The sequence below is a fragment of the Jaculus jaculus genome, chromosome 23 (genome assembly GCF_020740685.1).
Source record: "Jaculus jaculus isolate mJacJac1 chromosome 23, mJacJac1.mat.Y.cur, whole genome shotgun sequence".
In the NCBI taxonomy this organism is placed as follows: domain Eukaryota; kingdom Metazoa; phylum Chordata; class Mammalia; order Rodentia; family Dipodidae; genus Jaculus; species Jaculus jaculus.
Window position 1 is genome coordinate 9,776,122 of NC_059124.1, and position 20,009 is coordinate 9,796,130.

At 53.8% G+C, this 20,009-nt stretch overlaps 1 protein-coding gene across 3 annotated transcripts; it reads left to right on the forward strand.

Moving 5' to 3' along the window:
• The first annotated feature begins 616 nt into the window (after positions 1–616).
• Positions 617–19,119, forward strand: Atn1 (atrophin 1). 3 transcript variants are annotated; one of them, XM_045139617.1, is made up of 10 exons: positions 617–732; positions 10,813–10,990; positions 11,121–11,258; positions 11,380–11,493; positions 12,940–14,873; positions 14,971–15,193; positions 15,892–16,588; positions 17,875–18,018; positions 18,288–18,468; positions 18,561–19,119. In XM_045139617.1, exons 2-10 carry the CDS (start codon positions 10,964–10,966, stop codon positions 18,592–18,594), a joined length of 3,492 nt encoding a protein of 1,163 aa, XP_044995552.1. In that variant the 5' UTR covers positions 617–732; positions 10,813–10,963; the 3' UTR covers positions 18,595–19,119. The 3 variants fall into 3 exon arrangements, with proteins under 3 accessions (XP_044995552.1, XP_044995553.1, XP_044995551.1); XM_045139618.1 differs by lacking the exon at positions 617–732 and adding an exon at positions 1,368–1,585 and having other exon boundaries at positions 12,943–14,873; XM_045139616.1 differs by lacking the exon at positions 617–732 and adding an exon at positions 1,371–1,585.
• The last annotated feature ends 890 nt before the right edge of the window (positions 19,120–20,009 follow it).

Sequence of the window (20,009 nt, forward strand, 5' to 3'; positions counted from 1 at the left end):
CGCCCGCCCGCCCGCCCTCGCCCGCGCGGGCCCACAGCTCGCTCGTGCAGCCCGGGGAGCCTCCCGCGCCCCCGCGCCCGGGGCCGGCGCGCCCGGCGCCTCCCCTTCCCGATCTCGCCCGCCCGCGCTCCCTCCCCCTCGCCCGTCTCCCCGCCGGCCCCTCTCCTCCGTTCCCCTGCGCGCCCTCCTTCTCCCGCTTCCTCCCTTCTCCCATCCCCCTCTCCCGAGCGCCCTCCCTCCGCCGTCCGCTTTCCTGTGCGAGCCGCCCGACGCGCCGCCCAGCCCGCCCGCCCGCCCGCCCGCAGCCCCGCGCCGGGCCGGGGCCTTGTGCCGGGAGCGCTTGGGGGCCGCGCAGGGCTCGGGGAGCGGCGAGGGGCGGCGGGGACGGGCGCGGCCGCAGGGAGCCGCGCCGAGGGCGGCGGGGCGCGGGGGCGGGCGGGCGAGCGAGCGGCGGGGGCGGCGGCGCCGGGTGGGGAGCGCGGACGCGGGCGCCGGCAGGATTTGCAGCCGGCGGGGCGGGCGGGCGGGCGATCGGGGCCGGGCGGGGAGCGGGGCATGGGGGCCGCCCTGCGGGGGGGTCGGGGCCGCCGCCGCCGCCGCCGCCGCGGCGACTGAAGCCGCCCGCGGGGGGAGAGAGAGAGAGAGCGAGCGAGCGCGGCGGGGAGCGGCCGACGCCGTCCCCGGGAGGCGCCCAGCCCGGACGCCCGGACCAGCCGTCCCGAGCGCGAGCAGGTAAGGTCTGCGGCAGCTCGGGCCCGGCCCGCGGGATGCTGGCCCGCCCGGCCCCGGCCCCGGCCCTGGCCCCGGCCCGCGGCTCCCACCCCGCCCCCACCCGCCAGTCCCTCTCCCGCCGCCGCCGCCGCCGCCGCCTCCATTTGTTATTTTCCCCGGCGCGTTCCCTCACTGCGGGCTCCGCGGGCCGAGGCCGCGGGCTGGGGGTGGGGCCGGCGCCGGCGCCTCGGCCGGGGCGAGGGACCGAGGGAGGAGGGCCGCTGGGGCCGGGACCCCGAGGAGGAGCGGAGGGACCCGGGATGCTGCGGGGGGGGTCGCGGCGAAGACCGAGCGCGGGAGGGGCCGGGGCGGGCGGGCGGGCTCCGGGAGAAGCCCCGGGCCCGGAGCCCGGGCTCGCTGGCGGGTGTTAGGGAGGGAAGTGGGGACCGGCGAGGGGTGTGGTAGGCGGAAGGATCGCCGCTGCCCAGGGAGGGGGTTGAGCCCGGGGGAACGGAGGATCGGCTCGGAAGGGGCCGAGGGAAGCCCATCTCCGAGCAGCTGGACGTCTCCTGGCGTGCAAACGGGAAAGCCGTATCTTTTGTGACTCGGTCCCCTTGCCTACTCCAGGCCCCCTCTGGCCCCGTTTTCCGATCCTGCACCTCGTACTTCGTGAGGCAGGGCCAGTGAGGGCCAGCGGGGTGGCCCTGAGCACGCCGGGGAGAATTAGGAAGAAAGGACTTCTGGGCGGATGGAGAACAGAGAATTGTGCAACCTCACAGGCATCCAGAGTTGTGACCTCCACCTTTACCCACGCCTGCCCTTCTACTCTCCGTTGGGGAGGCCTCCTCCAAGGCTCCCTTTGTGCCCGGGGCAGGTACCCTTAAACTCCCTTCCCCAGGGTACTACTGTACGGAGGTAGGAGTTGCTTTGGCAACTGAGGTGGTAACAGTGGCTGCCAAGTGGACCCCTGGGATGGTCTCTTGAGGGACACTCCCCCCCCCCCATTTTGTTGCCACGGTAGTGATCCAGTGGGACGTCCAGTAGGTGTGTGTGTGGGGGGGGGGGGTGAGCATTGTCATTTGGGCCCAGCCGTGGCTGTCCTGCAGGCTTTTCGCTGGATTCTGGAGGGTGTTTTCTGATGTCTTGAGTGGGGTTTCATAAGGAGGCGTATCCCTTTCAGTCTAGCACTTTGTGAGACTAGGTAGACATGTTAGGGACAGGTCATTTCTACAAGTCTCGCTACCCAAGTATAAGGTCAAGGATGAACATGCTTTTGTTCAAGTTACACCATCCTGGGCCTGGATAGTGGTCTGCTTTCCTAGCCTGCACAGGCCGTGAGTTTGATCCCTAGGACCAAACAAAAACAAAAAGCAAGTTATGGCATCTATGGGCAGCTTTTTCTGGCCTGTCCTGCCTTTAATGTTTTGTACTCAGTCTTGGCTTCTTTGTACCATTCTTGTGTTTTTTCATAACGTTTTATTTTTACTTATTAGAGAGAGGAAAAGAGAATGGGCACGCCAGGGCCTCTTGCCACTACAAACGAGCTCCAGACGCCTGTGCCATCTTGTACACCTGGCTTATGTAGGATCTGGAGAATTGAACCTGGGTCCTTAGGCTTTGCTGGCAAGGGCCTTATCTACTAAGCCAGCTCTCCAGCCCTATTCTTGTATTTTCTTAAACGTCAGCTCCTCTTTCAGCCTCTCTTCCTGAGCATCCCTTCTCTTTCTCAGATGCTAGGGTGACCCCTCCATTCAACTCACCTTTGGGGCCTTCTAGTTTCCTGGCTTTGTAGAAATGGCTGAACTCGCCACACTCGTGATAGGTGAGGGTGGCTCTGGGGGTTGGTCTGTGCTCTCCCCAGTGAGCCCGTGACTTGGCCAGGCTCCTTGTGATGTTTATCTCATATTTGTTCATTAATTTAAAAAATATATTTATTTGAGAGATGATAGAATGGGCATGTCAGGGCCTCTAGCCACTGCAAATTCCAGATGCATGCGCCACATTGTGCATCTGGTTTTATGTGGGTACTGTGGAATCAAACCTGGGTCCTTTGGCTTTGTAGGCCTTAACTGATAAACAATCTCTCCAGCCCCGTATATTTTGGTTTTTAAAAGACTAGTTAATTTATTTGAGAGAGTCTTTTTTAAAGTAGTTGAGGATGACCTTGAACATCTGGTTTTCCTGCTTCCCACTTCCCAAGTGTTGGGATTACAGGCCTGACCACCATCCCTGTTTCTGTTTTTTTTTTTTTTCCTCAAGGTAGGGTCTTACTGTAGCCCAGGCTGACCTGGAACTCACTCTGTAGTGCCAGACTGGCCTCGAACTCACAAGGGTCCTCTTACTTAAAGGCCGACCCCACCATGCCTGGCTTCATCCCTGGTTTCATTCAGTGCTGAGGACCAAATCAGGAATGCATGCATGCTAGACAACTGAGCCACATCCTCCATCCCCACTCTTCTTTTCGTTCTTTCAAGGTAGGGTCTTGCTCTAGCCCAGATTGACCTGGAATTCACTATGTCGTCTCAGGCCGGCCTCAAACTCACAGCTGTCCTCCGTCAGCCTCCCAAGTGTTGGAATCAAAGGCGTGTGCCACCACACTCAGCTGTGTTTCTTCTTTCTTTTTTTTTTGGCTTTTCAAGGTAGGGTCTCACTGTAGCTCAGGCTGACCTGGAATTCACTCTGTAGTCTCAGGGTGGCCTTGAACTAAAAGGCCGATCCACCTACCTCTGCCTCCCAAGTGCTGGGATTAAAGGTGTGCGCCATCACGCCTGGCTTGTGTTCCTTTATTTTTATTTATTTAATTAATTTATTTATTTGAGACAAGGGGTAGGGGGAGAGATAGAGAGGGAATGGGCGTGCCAGGGCCTCTAGCCACTGCAAATGAACTCCAGACGCATGTGCCACCATGTACATCTGGCTTTCGTGGGATCTTGAGAATTGAACCTGGGTCCTTAGGCTTAGCAGGCAAGCACCTTAACTGCTGAGCCATCTCTCCAGCCCTGTTTTTTTTTTTAAAGTGGGCTATTCCCCACTTAATTTTTTTTCAGTTAATTCATTTATTTTATTTATTATTTGAGAAAGAAAAAGAGGCAGATAAAGAGACAGAGAGAATTTGGGGTGCTAGGGCCTTCAGCTGGTGTAAACGAACTACAGACACATGTACCACTTTCTGCATCTGGCTTATGTGGGTCCTTTGGCTTTGCAGGCAAGCGTCTTAACTGCTAAGCTATCTCTCCAGCCCAATTCCCACTTGAAAGAAATTTTTAAAAATTTATTTGCAAAGTGAGAAACAGTGAAAAATGAGAAATGGGTGCACCAGGTTCCCCAGCCACTGCAAACAAACTGCAGACGCGTGCGCCCCCTTGTGCGTCTGGGGGAATCAAATCCGGGTTGTTAGGCATTGCAGGCAAGTGTCTTAACCGCTGAGCCATCTCTCCAGCCCCACTGCCCACTTCTTTTCCTGTTCTTCCTTAGGGGCTCTTTTCAATGTTCTCATTTTCCACCTTCCCAGTTTGGTCTTCCTCTTTGCAGTGAGATTACAAGGGTGTTCAGTGTGTCCCAGGAATACATGAGGCACTCTAGAAATGTTCCTTGCAGGAACTGTCTGCGAGGCAAGAGGGAGTGCAGCTCAGCAACCTCAGAAATTCACCTGCAGTCCAACCCCAGCCCTCCCCTGCCGTTCCCTATCCTAGGGATTACCTCCCCTTTGAAGAGAGCTTTTCTCCTTCAAAGCTAAGCACTGCACATTTTATCAGATTTCAACTGGAGAGATGGCTTAGTGATTAAGATTACTTGCCTGCAAAGCCAAGGGACCCAGGTTCCATTCCTCAGGACCCACATAAAGCCAGATGCACAAGGTGGGGCATACATCTGGAGTTCATTTGCAGTGGCTAGAGGCCCTGGCACATCCATTCTCTCTCTCCCCGCCCCCGTCTTTCTCAAAAAAATATTAAAAATAAATAAATAAATATAGGAGATACACACTGTGATTGCTGTATTTTCCAAAGTACCTTTCTATATTTTTCTAACCTTTTAGATCCCTTAACTTTTTTTTTTTTTTTTTTCAAGGTAGGGCCTCACTCGATCTCAGGCTGACCTGGAATTCACTATGTAGTCTCAGGGTGGCCTCAAACTCACTGCCTCCCGACTGCTGGGATTAAAGGCATGTGCCACTACACCTGGCTCAACTCTTTTTTATATTATTATTTTTTTTTATCAGAGAGAGAGAGAATGAGAATTGTGCCAGGCCCTCCAGCTACTGTAATCAAACTCTAGACACATGTGCCATCTTGTGCTTCTGGCTAACATGGGACCTGGAGAGTTGAATATGAGATCTTAGGCTTCGCTACTTAACAACTTACTTAACAAGCCCCTTAACTGCTAAGCCAGGATCCCTACACATTTTTTGGAGGGGGTTGCAAGGTAGGGTCACATTCTCTAGCCCAGGCTGACCTGGAATTCTCTATGTACTCTCAGGATGGCCTCGAACTCACAGTGATCCACCTACTAATCCCAAATGCTGGGATTAAAGATGTGCACCACCACACCCAGTTTCTTAACTCTTAAAAAGTTTTTCTTTTTTTTGGTTTTTTTGAGGTAGCATCTCACTCTAGCCCAGGCTGACCTGGAATTCACTAGTCTCAGGGTGGCCTTGAACTGGTCCTCCTGCCTCTGCCTCCCGAGTGCTGGGATTAAAGACATGTGCCATCATGCCCTGTGTTTTAATTATTGACAACTTCCATAATTATAGGCAAAAGATTTATTCGAGCTCAACTTCCATAATTATAGACAATAAACCATGATACTTTCCTTCCCCTTTGCCTTCCCCTTCACAACTCTACTCTCCATTGTTTCTCCCCCCTCCCTATTTTTATTTACTTTTTGCAAGCAGAGACAGAAAGAGAGAGGGAGAGAATGGACATGCCAGGGTCTCTAGCCACTGCCAACAAATTCCAGACATATGTGATCCCACGTGCTTCTGGCTTTACATGAGTGCTGGGGAACTAAATGTGGGTCCTCTGGCTTTATAGGTAAGCAACTTAACTGCTAAGCCCACCCTTAACTCTCACTTGATTTGGTGGCAGGTTTTGTGATGGGATGGATATGGGCGCTCTTACATAGGAGGGCTGGCAAAGGTATACCAGTCATCTTCGTTGTGTTTTAAAAAATATTTATATTTATTTATTTGCAAGGGGAGAGAGAGAAAAATACATGAATGTGGTGCACCAGGGCCTCTAGCCACTGCAAATAAACTTCAGATGTATGTGCCACTTTGTGCCTTTGGCTTTACATGGGTACTGGGGAATCAAACCCAGGCCATGAGGCTCTGTAGGGAAGTGCCTTAACTGCTGAGCCAGCTCTCCAGACCTGGTTTTTGTTTTTATTATTATACTTATTTGAGAGAAAAAGAGAGTGTGCATGGGTACACCAGGGCCCTTCATCATCACAAGCAAACTCTGGATGCATGCGCCACTTTGTGCATCGCATCATGCCTTACACGAGCCCGGGGGACTGAACCCAGGTGGCCAGGCTTTGTGGGCGAGGGCCTTTAACCTGTGGGCCATCCCCCCAGCCCTATTGTGCTTTTGTTGTTTGCCATTTTTGTTTTGTTTGGTCATGTTCTTTGGACATTTTGGGTCTTTTTGTTTATAGTTTTGTTTGGTTTTTGGAGGTAGGTTTTGCTCTAGCCTAGGCTGGCCTGGAATTCATTATGTGCTCTCAAGCTGACCTTGAACTCACAGTAATCCTCCTGCCTTTGCATCACCACTGTTAATAGTATTTTTACTTATTTATTTAGAGACAGGATCTTGTGACCTAGGCTGGTCTTAAACTCCTCCTCCTGCCTCCACTTGCCAAGTGCTTAGATTATGTGCGTATACCGCCCTGCCCCAGTGCTTAGTACTTTATGTATAGATAAATTATACTATGTACTTTTAATGTTTTATTAAGAGAGAGAGGAAAGAGAATGGGCACACCAGGATCTCTAGCCACTGCAAATGACAAATGTGCCACCTGTCTTTGCATTGGTACTAGGGAATCAAACCTGGGTCCTTCGGCTTTGCAGGCAAGTGTCTTGACCACTAACCCATCTCTCCACACCCAGCTTATTTATTTTTTAAATTTACTATTCACAAGCAGGGAAAGATGGATGGATGATAAATAATAAGGAATATGGGTGCACCAGGGCCCCTTGCCACTGCAAATGAACTCATGCATGCACCACTTTGTGCATCTGGCTTTATGTGGGTACTGGGGATTCAACCTGGGCTGTCAGGCTTGCAAGCAAATGCCATTAGCTTCTGAGCCATCTCACCAGCCTTAGTTTTTTTAAATATATTTTATTTATTTATTTGAGAGAGAAAGAGGCAGAGAGAGAGAGAGAGAGAGAATGGGCGAAGTTCAGACCTGGGGCTCTGTCCCATTTTATTAGTTGTTTTTGTTGTTGTTGTTATTGTTTTTTCAAGGCAGATCCTCCCTTTAACCCCAGGCTGACCTGGTACTCACTCTGCAGTTCCAAGGCTGGCCTTAAAGTCATAACAGTCCTCTTGCTTCTTTCTGCCTTCTAAATGCTTACCACACCTGGCTTATTTTGTGATTTTTTTTGTTTTTTAATATTGTTGGTTTTTCAAGTAGGATTTTGCTCTAGCCCATGACCTGGAAGTCACTATGTAGTCTCAGGCTGGCTTTGAACTCACAGCGATCCTCCTACCTTGGCCCCCCAAGTGCTGGGATTAAAGGTATGTGCGACCATGCCTGGCTTTTATTTTGTGATTTTTAAATACAAGATCTTGGAAAGATTACACTCATTCCTCATTGCCTGTTTCAGTATGGTTCAATAGGAGTGAGAAGTAGTAATTACTCTATCTTCCTTGGGGAAAATGTGTTATAGAATGTGAAAATATCATTTACCCAGATCTCCCAGAATGGGTGGGCAAATTTATTCTGTGAGCAGCAGTTAATTCAAGACGATTTACTGAACCTGGTGTGTGCCTGTAATGCCAGCACTTGAAACTCTTGTCTCATAAAAGCAAACAAACACAATCCAAAGGTGCTTGCTTGCAAAGCCTGCGACCCCAGTGTGATCCCATAAAGCTGAACACCAAGTGGCGCATGTGTCCATCTGAGTCTGCAGTTAGTGGCAAAGACCTTGGTGCCTCTACCCACCCCCCCCCACACACAAATAAGTGTACTTTCAGAAAAGACCTGCTGAAGTTCAGTAGGTTAAGAGTCAATAATCAGGGTTGGAGAGATGGCTCAGCTGTTAGAGATACTTGCATGTAAAGTCTTACCAACCTGAGTTTGAAGTGAGTTCAAATTCCTAGCACCCTTATAAAAATGATGTGAGGGGCTAGAGATGACTTAGTGACTAAAGTGCTTGCCTGCAAAGCCGAAGGACCCAGGTTCAATTCCCTGGGACCCTCATAAGCCAGATGCACGAGGGGGCGCATGCATCTCAAGTTTATTTGAAGTGGCTGGAGGCCCAGGTGCACGCATTCTTTCTTTCTGCCTATTTCTCTATCTCATTTTATATCTCTCTATTTCTTTCTCTTTCTAAAATAAATAAATTTTTAAATGTTAAAAAAAAAAGCTGATGTGAGCTGGATGTGGTAGTGCATTCCTTTAATCCCAGCACTCAGGAGGCAGAGGTAGAAGGCTCACTGTGAGTTCAAGGCCACTCTGAGAATACACAGTGAATTCCAGGCCAGTGAGACCCTACCTCAAAAACCATGTGCAAATAACTTAAGTTTAAAAAATAAAAATGGAAGCCAGGCATGGTGGTGCACTCTAATCCCAGCACTTGGGAGGTAGAAGTAGGAGGATCACTGTGAGTTTGAATAAAAAGAAAAATAATTTTTTAAAAAAGTTAACAAGAAAGCTGGGTGTGGGGGCGCATGCCTTTAATCCCAGCACTTGGGAGGCAGAGGTAGGAGGCTGTAAGTTCGAGGCCACCCTGAGACTACATAGTGAATTCCAGGTCAGCCTGGGCTACAGAGAGATCCTACCTTGAAAAACAAAACAAAACCAATGGAATGGCTTACTTGAACTTTAACGAACAATGTCAACACCTAGTGGGCTGGGGCTGTTGCTCAGTTGGTGGCATGCTTGTCTAGCAAGCATGAGGCTCTGAATTTGATCTCCAGCACTCAGGAGGCACCGGCAGGAAGATCCAGTCCACGGAGTTCAAAGCAGCCCGGGTTGCATGAGACTGGGTCAAGAAAATGCAAAGGAAAAAGAAATGGGCAGGGGAGACAGCTCTGTCAGTAAAATATTTGCTCTGCTCTGCGAACATGAGGGCCTGAGGTCTATCCAGAACCCCCACAGGAAAGAAACTGGTGTGCTGCTGCTAGTTTTTAATTTTTTATTTATTTTTTTGAGAAAGAGGGAGAATGGGTACACCTCCAGCCACTGGAAACAAATTCCAGATTTGTGTGCCACCGTCTTGTTCATCTGGCTTATGCACACACACATACATATACACAAATGGTAACAGTTGGCAATGGAGACAGAGGTATATGAGAATATCCAGTACCCATTTATCTCTTGCTAGGTATAGGTAGACTTAAAACTCTGTAAATATGGTCAGGCAAGGTGGCTCACATCTATAATCCCAGCACTTGGGAGGCTGAGGTAGGGGTGAGTTTGAGGCCAGCCTGGGCTATACTGAGACTATTTTTTATTTATTTATTTATTTATTTATTTTTTTTTTTTTTTGAGGTAGGGTTTCACTCTACCCAGGCTGACCTGGAATTCACTTTGTAGTCTCAGGGTGGCCTGAACTCACAGTGATCCTCCTACGTCTGCCTCCCGAGTGCTGGGATTAAAGACATGTGCCACCATGCCTGGCCTCTGAGACTATCTTGAAGAAAGAAAAAAAAAAAAAAAAAGCCATCTCCAGATCATGTGTGGTAACTAATATGATCTAAGTGCTCTGCAAAGAGTCTGTAGTTGCTCAGAACAAAGGCAAGCCACTGTCACAGACCCAGCTCCACAGTGTGCGAGGGAGCGGTGAAAGGCTAAGACGAGCATGGCTGCGCAGGGACCTGTCCTGTCTCAGCAGGAAGTTGCAGCAGGCAGTGTCCTGTTTCACTCTTGTAGGTGGCCTTGGCAAGGGGACAGACGCAAGTGCTTAGTTTTCGTCAAGATAGGGTCTCACTACAGCTCAGGCTAACCTGGAATTCACTATGGAGTCTCAGGTGACTTTGAACTCATGGTGATCCTACCTCTTCCTCCCAAGTGCTGGGATTAAAGGCGTGCACCACCACGCCTAGTTCAAGTTTTATTGTTTGGAAATTTCTGGAATTTTTCCTCCCACATGTTTTAATCTGCAGTTGGCTGAGGCTGGATATGGAAGGCCAGCAGAACTAACCAAGTTCCAGTTTTCAGATACTAGACTCGGGTTGCAGTGTGTGAGGCTCTGCCTGTCTGTGCTAGCATGGGGAGGGGAGGGTCTTCCGTCTCCCGTGTGAGAGGACTTGGGTCTCTGTGACTGAGCGAGGCCTTCTGAGAATCCCCCCAATGTGCAGAACCCAGCTTTGAACTCAGAGCGCTGAGAGCCTGGTTTCTTCTTTGCCATCGCCACCTCCCTGTGGGAGGGGCAACTCACAGTCAAGGTCTGTGAGCCTCAGGTCCCTCACCTGTGTGTCCTACCTTTCAGGTCTTGTTGGTAATGTCACTTGCAATCATTATGCAAAGCCTTGATATCAAGAAGCTAGTAAGTTAACACTTGAGCATTATTTCTTTGTGCTCTGGAATTCACGCCCCCCCCCCCCCCCCCCGAGATAGGATTCTGCTGTGCAGCTCAGGCTGGGCTTGAGTTTCTGGTTCTCCTCCCGCAGCCTTTTCGGAATGCTAGCATTACAGGAGTGCACTGCCATGCCTGACCACAGACATTCTTGAGGGATTTTAAGTGGTAAATCTGTCTCCTGGATTAAGGCTCATAGGTACATATGAAAGAGATTATATTGTGGGCAGAATTTCCTTTACCTGATAGCTGAGGTGGCCTGTGGCGTGTGTCCTCCTTGGCCTAAGCTTAGCGTTGGCTGCTTGCTCAGTCCCTCATGCTCTGCTCCAACTGAACATGCTGATGGTCTCTCCTGACAGGTTCCACTGAAAACTGATCCTGCAAGTCCACCTGTCTACCACCACAGTCCAGCTTCCCAGGCCATAGCTGTGGGAAGCCTGGGGTGGAGCGGAGAACTTTCTGGATTCAGCTGCCCAGGCAGAGGAGAATGGGGTCTCCACAGCCTGAAGAATGAAGACACGACAGAATAAAGACTCAGTGAGTGACAGCTACTGAGTGTGTGCAAGATGAGGGCAGGGAGCTAGGAGGAAGGTCCTAGAGAAGAACAGAGCATGCACCATCAAGTTAGGTACAGTGTGAAAACCATTTCCTGCCTCTCCTCCATCAGATGTCAATGAGGAGTGGACGGAAGAAAGAGGCCCCTGGGCCCCGGGAAGAACTGAGATCAAGGGGCCGGGCCTCCCCTGGAGGGGTTAGCACGTCCAGCAGTGATGGCAAAGCTGAGAAGTCCAGGCAGACAGCCAAGGTATTCGGTCCGGTCCCTGCACATGTCTGGGTGCAGGGGCTGAGGGGTGTGCTGTGGGGGATTTCATCAATGGCGGTGGAGGCCTGGGAGATTGAAGACAGGAATGTTCTCTCTCTAACAGAAGGCTCGAGTAGAGGAAGCCTCCACCCCAAGGGTCAACAAGCAGGGCCGAGGTGAGGAGATCTCAGAGAGTGAAAGTGAGGAGACCAATGCACCCAAAAAGACCAAAACTGAGGTGGGAGACCTTGTAGCTGTCCTGACTTGTTTCTGACTGTTCTTTCCCCAACCTTCCTTTCAGACTGTTCCCACTTTGGATTCAGCTGCAATACTAGAGTTCTATCTCTGCTTATTAAAGCGGTCCTGGCTGCAGCATGGCAGGCAGATCTTGAAGGGGTTGGTTGGGGCAGTAAATGGCTAGGCAGGGCCCAAGAGTTGGAAGGGGGGTTGTTATTACATGTCTTTCATGGAAGGAGCAATCACAAAGAAGATGCAGAAGTGGGGCTGGGAATGTGGCTCAGCAGATAGAGTGCTTGGCTACTATGCAGCAAGCCCTGGGTTTGATCCCCAGCACCTCATAAAATGGCATGGTGGTGTATGCCTGTAACTTTAGCACTCAGCAGCTGGCAGGTAGATCAGAAGTTCAAAGCCATCATCTGTGGCTACACAGTTAGGCTATCTTGGGCTATATGACACCCTGTCTCAAAAAAATAGTATTTGTAAGAGCTTAAGAAAAAAAAGACCCTCAAGCTTGGTGTGATGGCATACACCTTTAATCCTAATACTTGGGAGGCTGGGGTAAGTTTGAGGCCAGCCTGTGGTTACAGAGTGAGTTCCAGGTCAGCCTAGTCTAGAACAAGACATTACCTTCAAAACCACCCCTACCCCAATAAAGAAACAAAGATGGGCTGGAGAGATTGCTTAGTGGTCAGGGCGCTTGCTTGCAAAGCCAAAGGACCCATGTTCAAGTCCCCAGGACCCATGTAAGCCAGATGCCCAACGTGGCACAAGGGTCTGGAGTTCATAAAAGAAAAGAGGGACCAGGCATGGTGGTCACACCTTTAATCCCAGCATTTAGGAGGATCACCACAAGTTCCAGGCTACCCTGAGACTACATAGTGAATTCCAGATCAGCCTGAGCTAGTGAGACCCTATTTCGGGAAAATCAAAAAATAAGTAAATAGAAAAAGAAAAAAAAAAAAGGTGTATGTGGGGGGTGGGGTGGAGAGAAAGGCGTTTGCCTGCAAAGCCTAAGGACCCAAGCTTAGTTTTGCAGTGGCCGCGGTTAGGCCAGATGCACATGGTGGTGCACACATCCAGAGTTTGCAGTGGCTGCAGGCTGTGTCCCACCCCTCTCGCTTTTCAAATAAATAAAAATAAAATATAGCTAAATGGATCAATGAGATGAGCGGGTCCATGTGAAAGGCTAAGAGGGATCTATATTCAGCTATGGATGGACAAGGAGGTATTCTGAGATAGACACAAGAAAGATCAGGGTTAGACTAGGGAGTTAAGCTAGCTGCTAGGGAGCACTTAGCGTCTGGCCGACCCTAGATGGCAGAAGGTGGGCTTGAGCAGGATACCTTCACACCGCCACACAGCAGCATTGCAAGATGATTGTGCAAAGAGGCCCCTGATCTTGGCGAAGCAGGGAGAGGAAAATATAGCCTTCTTCCCTCTATAGCAGGAACTCCCTCGACCACAGTCTCCCTCGGATCTGGACAGTTTGGATGGGCGAAGCCTCAACGATGATGGCAGCAGTGACCCTAGAGATATAGACCAGGACAACCGCAGCACGTCCCCCAGCATCTACAGCCCTGGGAGCGTTGAGAATGACTCCGATTCTTCTTCCGGCCTGTCGCAGGGCCCAGCTCGCCCCTTCCACCCTCCTCCACTCTTTCCTCCTTCCCCTCCACCAACAGACAGCACTCCCCGACAGCCAGAGCCTGGATTTGAAGGCCATCCTTCTGTGACACCCACTGGGTATCATGCTCCAATGGAGCCCCCCACATCTCGAATGTTCCAGGCTCCTCCTGGAGCCCCTCCCCCTCACCCACAGCTCTATCCTGGGGGGGCTGGTGGAGTTTTGTCTGGACCCCAAATAGGTTCCAAAGGCGGAGTGGCTACCTCTTCAGTAGGTCCTCCTAGTGGAGGCAAGCAGCACCCCCCACCCACTACCCCCATTTCAATGTCCAGTTCTGGGGCTAGTGGGGCTCCCTCAGCAAAGCCACTTAATACTCCAGTGGGTGGTGGGAACCTCTCCTCCGCTCCACCACCAGCCACCTTCCCCCATGTGACACCAAACCTGCCTCCTCCACCTGCCCTGAGACCCCTCAACAATGCCTCAGCTTCTCCTCCCGGCTTGGGCGCCCAGCCAGTCCCTGGGCATCTGCCCTCTCCCCATGCCATGGGGCAGGGCATGAGTGGACTTCCTCCTGGCCCAGAGAAGGGCCCCGCTTTGGCCCCCTCGCCCCATCCCCTGCCCCCCGCTTCTTCCTCTTCGGTCCCCGCACCCCCGATGCGGTACTCCTATCCATCCTCCAGTAGCTCCGCGGTGGCCTCTTCCAGTTCCTCCTCCTCCTCCTCCTCCCAGTACCCAGCTTCCCAGGCGTTGCCCAGTTATCCCCACTCCTTCCCTCCCCCAACAAGCCTGTCTGTGGCCAACCAGCCACCCAAGTACACTCAGCCTTCGCTTCCATCCCAGGCCGTGTGGAGTCAGGGACCCCCTCCACCTCCCTATGGGCGCCTCATGGCCAACAGCAGTGCACACCCAGGCCCCTTCCCGGCCTCTGGGGGCCAGTCGGCCCACCCACCAGCCCCAACACATCACCACCACCACCAGCAGCAGCCGCAACACGGGAACTCTGGGCCCCCGCCCCCTGGGGCGTACCCCCACCCCATGGAGGGCAGCAGCTCGCACCACGCCCATCCTTACACCATGTCCCCCTCCCTGGGGTCTTTGAGGCCCTACCCGCCAGGGCCGGCGCACCTGCCACCACCTCACGGCCAGGCGTCCTACAGCCAGGCGGGTCCCAGTGGCCCCCCAGTCTCCTCCGCCTGCAGCTCTTCCAGCTCTCAGTCGCCCTACCCAAGCTCACACCCCTCCCCATCTCAGGGCCCCCCGGGGCCGCCCTACCCCTTCCCACCCGCCCCGCCGGTCACCACCTCCTCGGCTACCCTTTCCACCGTCATTGCCACCGTGGCTTCCTCGCCCGCGGGCTACAAAACGGCCTCCCCGCCAGGGGCCCCGCAGTACAAGAGAGCCCCGTCCCCGGGGTCCTACAAGACAGCCACCCCGCCAGGATACAAGCCGGGGTCACCGCCCTCCTTCAGAACAGGAACTCCTCCGGGCTATCGGGGTGCCTCCCCACCAGCCGGCCCCGGAACCTTCAAGCCGGGCTCACCCTCCGTGGGGCCCGGGCCCCTGCCTCCTGCAGGGCCCTCGAGCGGGTCCTCGCTGCCTCCGCCGGCCTCGGGGCCCCCCCTGAGCGCCACGCAGATCAAGCAGGAGCCCGCCGAGGAGTTCGAGACTCCCGAGAGCCCCGTGCCGCCCGCCCGCAGCCCGTCGCCCCCGCCCAAGGTGGTGGACGTGCCCAGCCACGCCAGCCAGTCCGCCAGGTGAGCGGGCGCGGCGGGGCGGGCGGGCGGGGGCGCAGGCCGCGATCCCCGGGCGCTCCCGGGAGGCACCGTTGGCCCGGCCCTCCTCCTCGCGCAGGTTCAACAAGCACCTGGACCGCGGCTTCAACTCGTGCGCGCGCAGCGACCTGTACTTCGTGCCGCTGGAGGGCTCCAAGCTGGCCAAGAAGCGGGCCGACCTGCTGGAGAAGGTGCGGCGCGAGGCCGAGCAGCGCGCGCGCGAGGAGAAGGAGCGCGAGCGCGAGCGGGAGCGCGAGAAGGAGCGCGAGCGCGAGAAGGAGCGCGAGCTCGAGCGCAGCGTGGTGAGTGCCGCCGCCCCCTGCCGGCCGGGAGGAGCCGCGGGGGCCGGCGGGGAGGGCGCCCCGGAGTCAAGGAAAGCAAGTCCTAACGCCAGCCCTCGGGAGGCAGAGGCAGGGGGAGCGCCATGAGTTCGAGGCCACCCTGAGGCTGCATAGTGAATTCCAGACCAGCCTGGGCTACAGCGAGACCCTACCTGGAAAAAACCAAAAAAAGAGAAAAAGAGAGCAGAGACTAATCCAGGTGTGGTGCCGCATGCTATAATTCTGAATATTTGACAAGTAGAGGCAGGAGGGTCAAAGGCTCTACTTGTCAAATAGTCAGCTACATGAAGGGTTCGAGGCTTGATTGGCCCTTAACTGGGGCTACATGAGAGCCTGTCTCGAAAACAAAGTCAGGCCTGGCGTGGTGGTGCACACCTTTAGTGCCAGCACCCGGGAGGCAGAGGTAGGAGGAGCGCCATGAGTTCGAGGCCACCCTGAGACTCCATAATGAATTCCAGTTCAGCCTGGGCTACCCTACCTCGAACCTCCCCCCCCAAAAAAAAACTCGGAAAGAACATATTGGAAGGGGGGGGTAGGCTACTGGTAGGAGGGCTCCGATGAGATATTTTGACATTTAGTTACTGAGCTAGATGGACACCTGTAACCCGCTGCTCCCTTAATTGACATTTTGATTTTTCCCCCACCCTGTATTTTCATAGAAGTTGGCTCAGGAGGGCCGGGCCCCAGTGGAGTGCCCGTCTCTGGGCCCAGTGCCCCATCGGCCTCCATTTGAGCCAGGCAGCGCTGTGGCCACGGTGCCGCCCTACCTGGGTCCTGACACTCCAGCCCTGCGCACTCTCAGTGAATACGCCCGGCCTCACGTCATGTCTCCTGGCAATCGCAACCACCCATTCTATGTGCCCCTGGGGGCCGTGGACCCGGGGCTCCTGGGTTACAACGTTCCAGCCCTGTACAGCAGTGACCCAGCTGCCCGGGAGAGGGAGCGGGAAGCCCGTGAACGGGACCTGCGTGACCGGCTCAAGCCCGGCTTTGAGGTGAAGCCCAGTGAGCTGGAGCCCCTACACGGGGTCCCTGGGCCGGGCCTGGATCCCTTCCCCCGACACGGGGGCTTGGCCCTACAGCCTGGCCCTCCCGGCCTGCATCCTTTCCCTTTCCATCCGAGCCTGGGGCCGCTGGAGCGAGAGCGTCTGGCCCTGGCAGCTGGACCAGCCCTGCGTCCAGACATGTCTTATGCTGAGCGGCTGGCAGCCGAGAGGCAGCACGCAGAAAGGGTGGCGGCCCTGGGAAATGACCCGCTGGCCCGGCTGCAGATGCTCAACGTGACCCCCCATCACCACCAGCACTCCCACATCCACTCTCACCTTCATCTGCACCAGCAGGATGCCATCCACGCAGGTGAGGCCTCTGCTGCCCTGCTCCCGCCCAGGGGCCCTTGTCCCTTCCCTCCTGTTCTGCTGTGGCCCTCTCCCGAGACTGCGTGCCCAGTATTTCTCTCGACCACCTCGTGCCAGGGCCACACAGCCTGTGTTCTCAGAGCAGCCTGTCCACAGTCTAGCACCCACCCCTGGGGTAGATTCCGCCCCTCCCACCTCCCCACCCCAGTTGGAGCTTTGAAGGGCCGCCTTCATGTCTTCATGTCCTCTTCCTCCAAGATCCTCACATGCTGGTGGTGTTGCCCTGGATTCAAACCTTGTTTCTTGCCAGCCTCCCCTTCCAGCTTCCTATCTGTAGGTTTGGAACTTTCTAGAAAGGGCAGTATCTATCTATCTATCTTTGGTTTTGTGCGCCACAAGCAGTAATGAGTTTTACTTTACTATCCTCTCACCATAATTCTTATTTCTCAGACCACTGCCTGGCACTCCCTGTGCCTTGTCCCTTATTTTTGAAGTATGTGTTTATGAGAGCGACAGAGAGAAAGAGAGAATGAGTATGGCAGGGCCTCTTGCCACTGCAAATTAACTCCAAATACGTGTGCCACTTTGTGCATCTGGCCTTACGTGGGTACTGGGGAGTGGAACCTAGGCTGTCAGGCTTTGTTAAAAACTTATTTAACCGATGAGCCAGCTCTCCCCAGCCCAGTGCCTTTTGCTCTTTTTTTTTTTTTAATGAGAGAGAGAGAGGGAGAGATGGAGATAATTGGCACACCAGGACCTCCAGGCACTGCATTTGAACCCCAGATGCATGCGCCGCCTTGTGCGCGTGTCCCTGTGCATTTGGCTTATGTGGGATATGGGGAGTCCAACATGGGTCGGTAGGCTTTGCAGGCAAGAACCTTAACTGCTAACCAATCTCTCCTCCTCCCTTTTCCCTCTAAAAATGTTTTTTATTATCCATTTTAGAACATTTACTTTTTAAAAAAGTATATTGGGTTTATGACACTTTCTTACCTGTGTATCATTGTACTTCGCTCATATTCACCCCTGACCTCTTCCTTCGGTCTCTTTTCCTAAACTGACACCTTCCCTGTCACCACAGCAATCTATCCTTCCCAGACACTTCTGGCAGCTGTAATCTGTCCCTTCCCTGGCAGTCTCTCCTCTGCCCATCCCTAGAACCGTGTTCTACTTTATGCCCCTTGTGTCCATCTCTGCCCAAATTTGACTCTTTTCACCACTTCACCCTATTCTCGGTCTCCCCTCACCCTGTCACCTGGTGACACTTTCCTCTTCTCTGCCCTCCAGCCTCTGCCTCGGTGCACCCTCTAATTGACCCTCTGGCCTCGGGGTCTCACCTTACCCGGATCCCCTACCCAGCTGGGACCCTGCCTAACCCCCTTCTCCCTCACCCTCTGCACGAGAACGAAGTTCTTCGCCACCAGCTCTTCGGTAAGCTCTCACAGGAGAAGGGCAGAAGGGAGGCACCCAGGCAGTGGGATGGGCCTGGTGGGGCTTGGGGACAAATGAGCTGAGATCCTGCCCAAGAGAGGCTCAGGGACTGGAGCCAGGGGTCAGTCCCATGTGGGCAGAGCGCAGGACGGGTGATTAACAGGCTTTCCAGCCAGGTTCCTCTTTTCCGTAACACGGCTGGCTGTCCCCTGGCCCACGGCCAGTGCTCAGGGTGCACAGTCACACCTCCCCGCTCGCCCTGTTCACAGCTGCTCCTTACCGGGACCTGCCAGCCTCCCTTTCTGCCCCGATGTCAGCGGCCCATCAGCTGCAGGCCATGCACGCACAGTCTGCAGAGCTGCAGCGCCTGGCCCTGGAGCAGCAGCAGTGGCTGCACGCCCATCACCCACTGCACAGCGTGCCACTTCCTGCCCAGGAGGACTACTACAGGTGCTTGCCCCAGACCAGGATCAGGGGGAGGCGGTGGGCCCGGGGAGGGCCGAGCCCTCCTTTCTCTGACCTGTGCTTTGTCTCCCTCCTAGTCACCTGAAGAAGGAAAGCGACAAGCCACTGTAGAACTTTGATCAAGAGAGTGCCCATGGCTCCTGCATCTGGACCTTGGAGGGCCCTCCTGGCCTGTCACCCAGAGCCAAGGAGCGGCGCGCGCTGCTCACTTGCAGGGCTTCTAGAGCTGGGCAGAGGGAGGGAGAGAGGGAGGGAGGGAGGGAAGACAAGGTCAAGCCCCAAGGCGGCGTGCAGAGGTGGGGAGATGGCGAGGGCGGGGATAGAAAGCGCACAGTGCCCTGGACCAGGTCCCTCTTCCTCGTCCCCTGTTTTCCTTTTCCCTTATGCCCCAATCCTCGGTGGCCACGACTCCTCCCCGCCCCCGTTGGTGTGATTATTTCACCTGTTAGATGTGGCTGTTTTGCGTAGCATTGTGTGCTGCCCCTGCCCCGTCCCCGTGTGCGCACCCCCTTTGCGATGTATGCCCCTTGCCCTCCCCACATTGATAATTTATATATATAAATATCTATATGATGCTCTTTAAAAACATCCCAACCAAAACCAACCAAACAAAACATCCTCACAACTTCCCATGAATGTGGCTGTGACTGTTTTTTTGTGGGCCTTTGGGACTGTGGGTAGCAGTGAGCTCTTACTGCCTCAGAGAAACAGGAAAGGAGGGGGCTTCTCTCCAAGGACAGGGCATGGTCATCATAAAGCGCTGGAAGGGGTCCTCCGCTCTCCTTCCCTACCCCAGGACTTGAAAGGGAAGGCAAGCTGAGGCTTGAGAGGCCTGGGACTGGCCCACTCGGACTTTGAGGGCATTGCTATCGCTCATCCTGCTGGGTAGCACCATAGACAGAAAGTTTTGGTTTGTTTCAAGGTAGGGTTTCACTGTAGCCCAGACTGACTTGAATCTCTGTAGTCCTAGGCTGGCCTAGAACTCCCAGAGATTCTCCTACCTTTGCCTCAGACTAAAGGCATGGGCCACCATGCCTGACTCAGAAACAGTTTTAAGAAATCTGAATCTTGGGCTGGAGAGATGGCTCAGCGGTTAAAGCACTTGTCCATAAAGGCTAACAAGGGAGGGGTTTGATTCCCCAGTACCCACATAAAGCCAGATGCCCCAAGTAGAGTGTGCATCTGGAGGCAGGAAAAAAGAAGAAGAAGAAGAAATCTGAATCTTAGGCCAGGCGTGGTGGTGCACGCCTTTAACCCCAGAAGTTGGGCAGCAGAGGTAGGAGGATCGCCAAGAGTTCAAGGCCACCCTGAGACTACATAGTGAATTCCAGGTTGCCTGGGCTAGAGCAAGACCCTACCTTGAAAAACCAAAAACAAAGAATCTGAATCTTTTCCATAGAATGATTTGAGAGATGGTTGGTGGGATGGGCAGAACTTCAGTAAGCCAGCTTGCATTATTTTTATTATTATTACTACTACTATTTTGGTTCTTTGAGGTAGGGTCTCGGTAGGGCAGAGTGCTGGGA

Excerpts from the sequence above, each read along its gene's own strand:
- Atn1 (XM_045139617.1), top strand. The coding sequence starts at position 10,964 with ATGAAGACACGACAGAATAAAGACTCA. Across the intron at positions 11,259-11,379 it reads AGTCCAGGCAGACAGCCAAG|AAGGCTCGAGTAGAGGAAGC; the intron begins GTATTCGGTCCG and ends TCTCTCTAACAG. Across the intron at positions 18,019-18,287 it reads TCTTCGCCACCAGCTCTTCG|CTGCTCCTTACCGGGACCTG; the intron begins GTAAGCTCTCAC and ends CCCTGTTCACAG.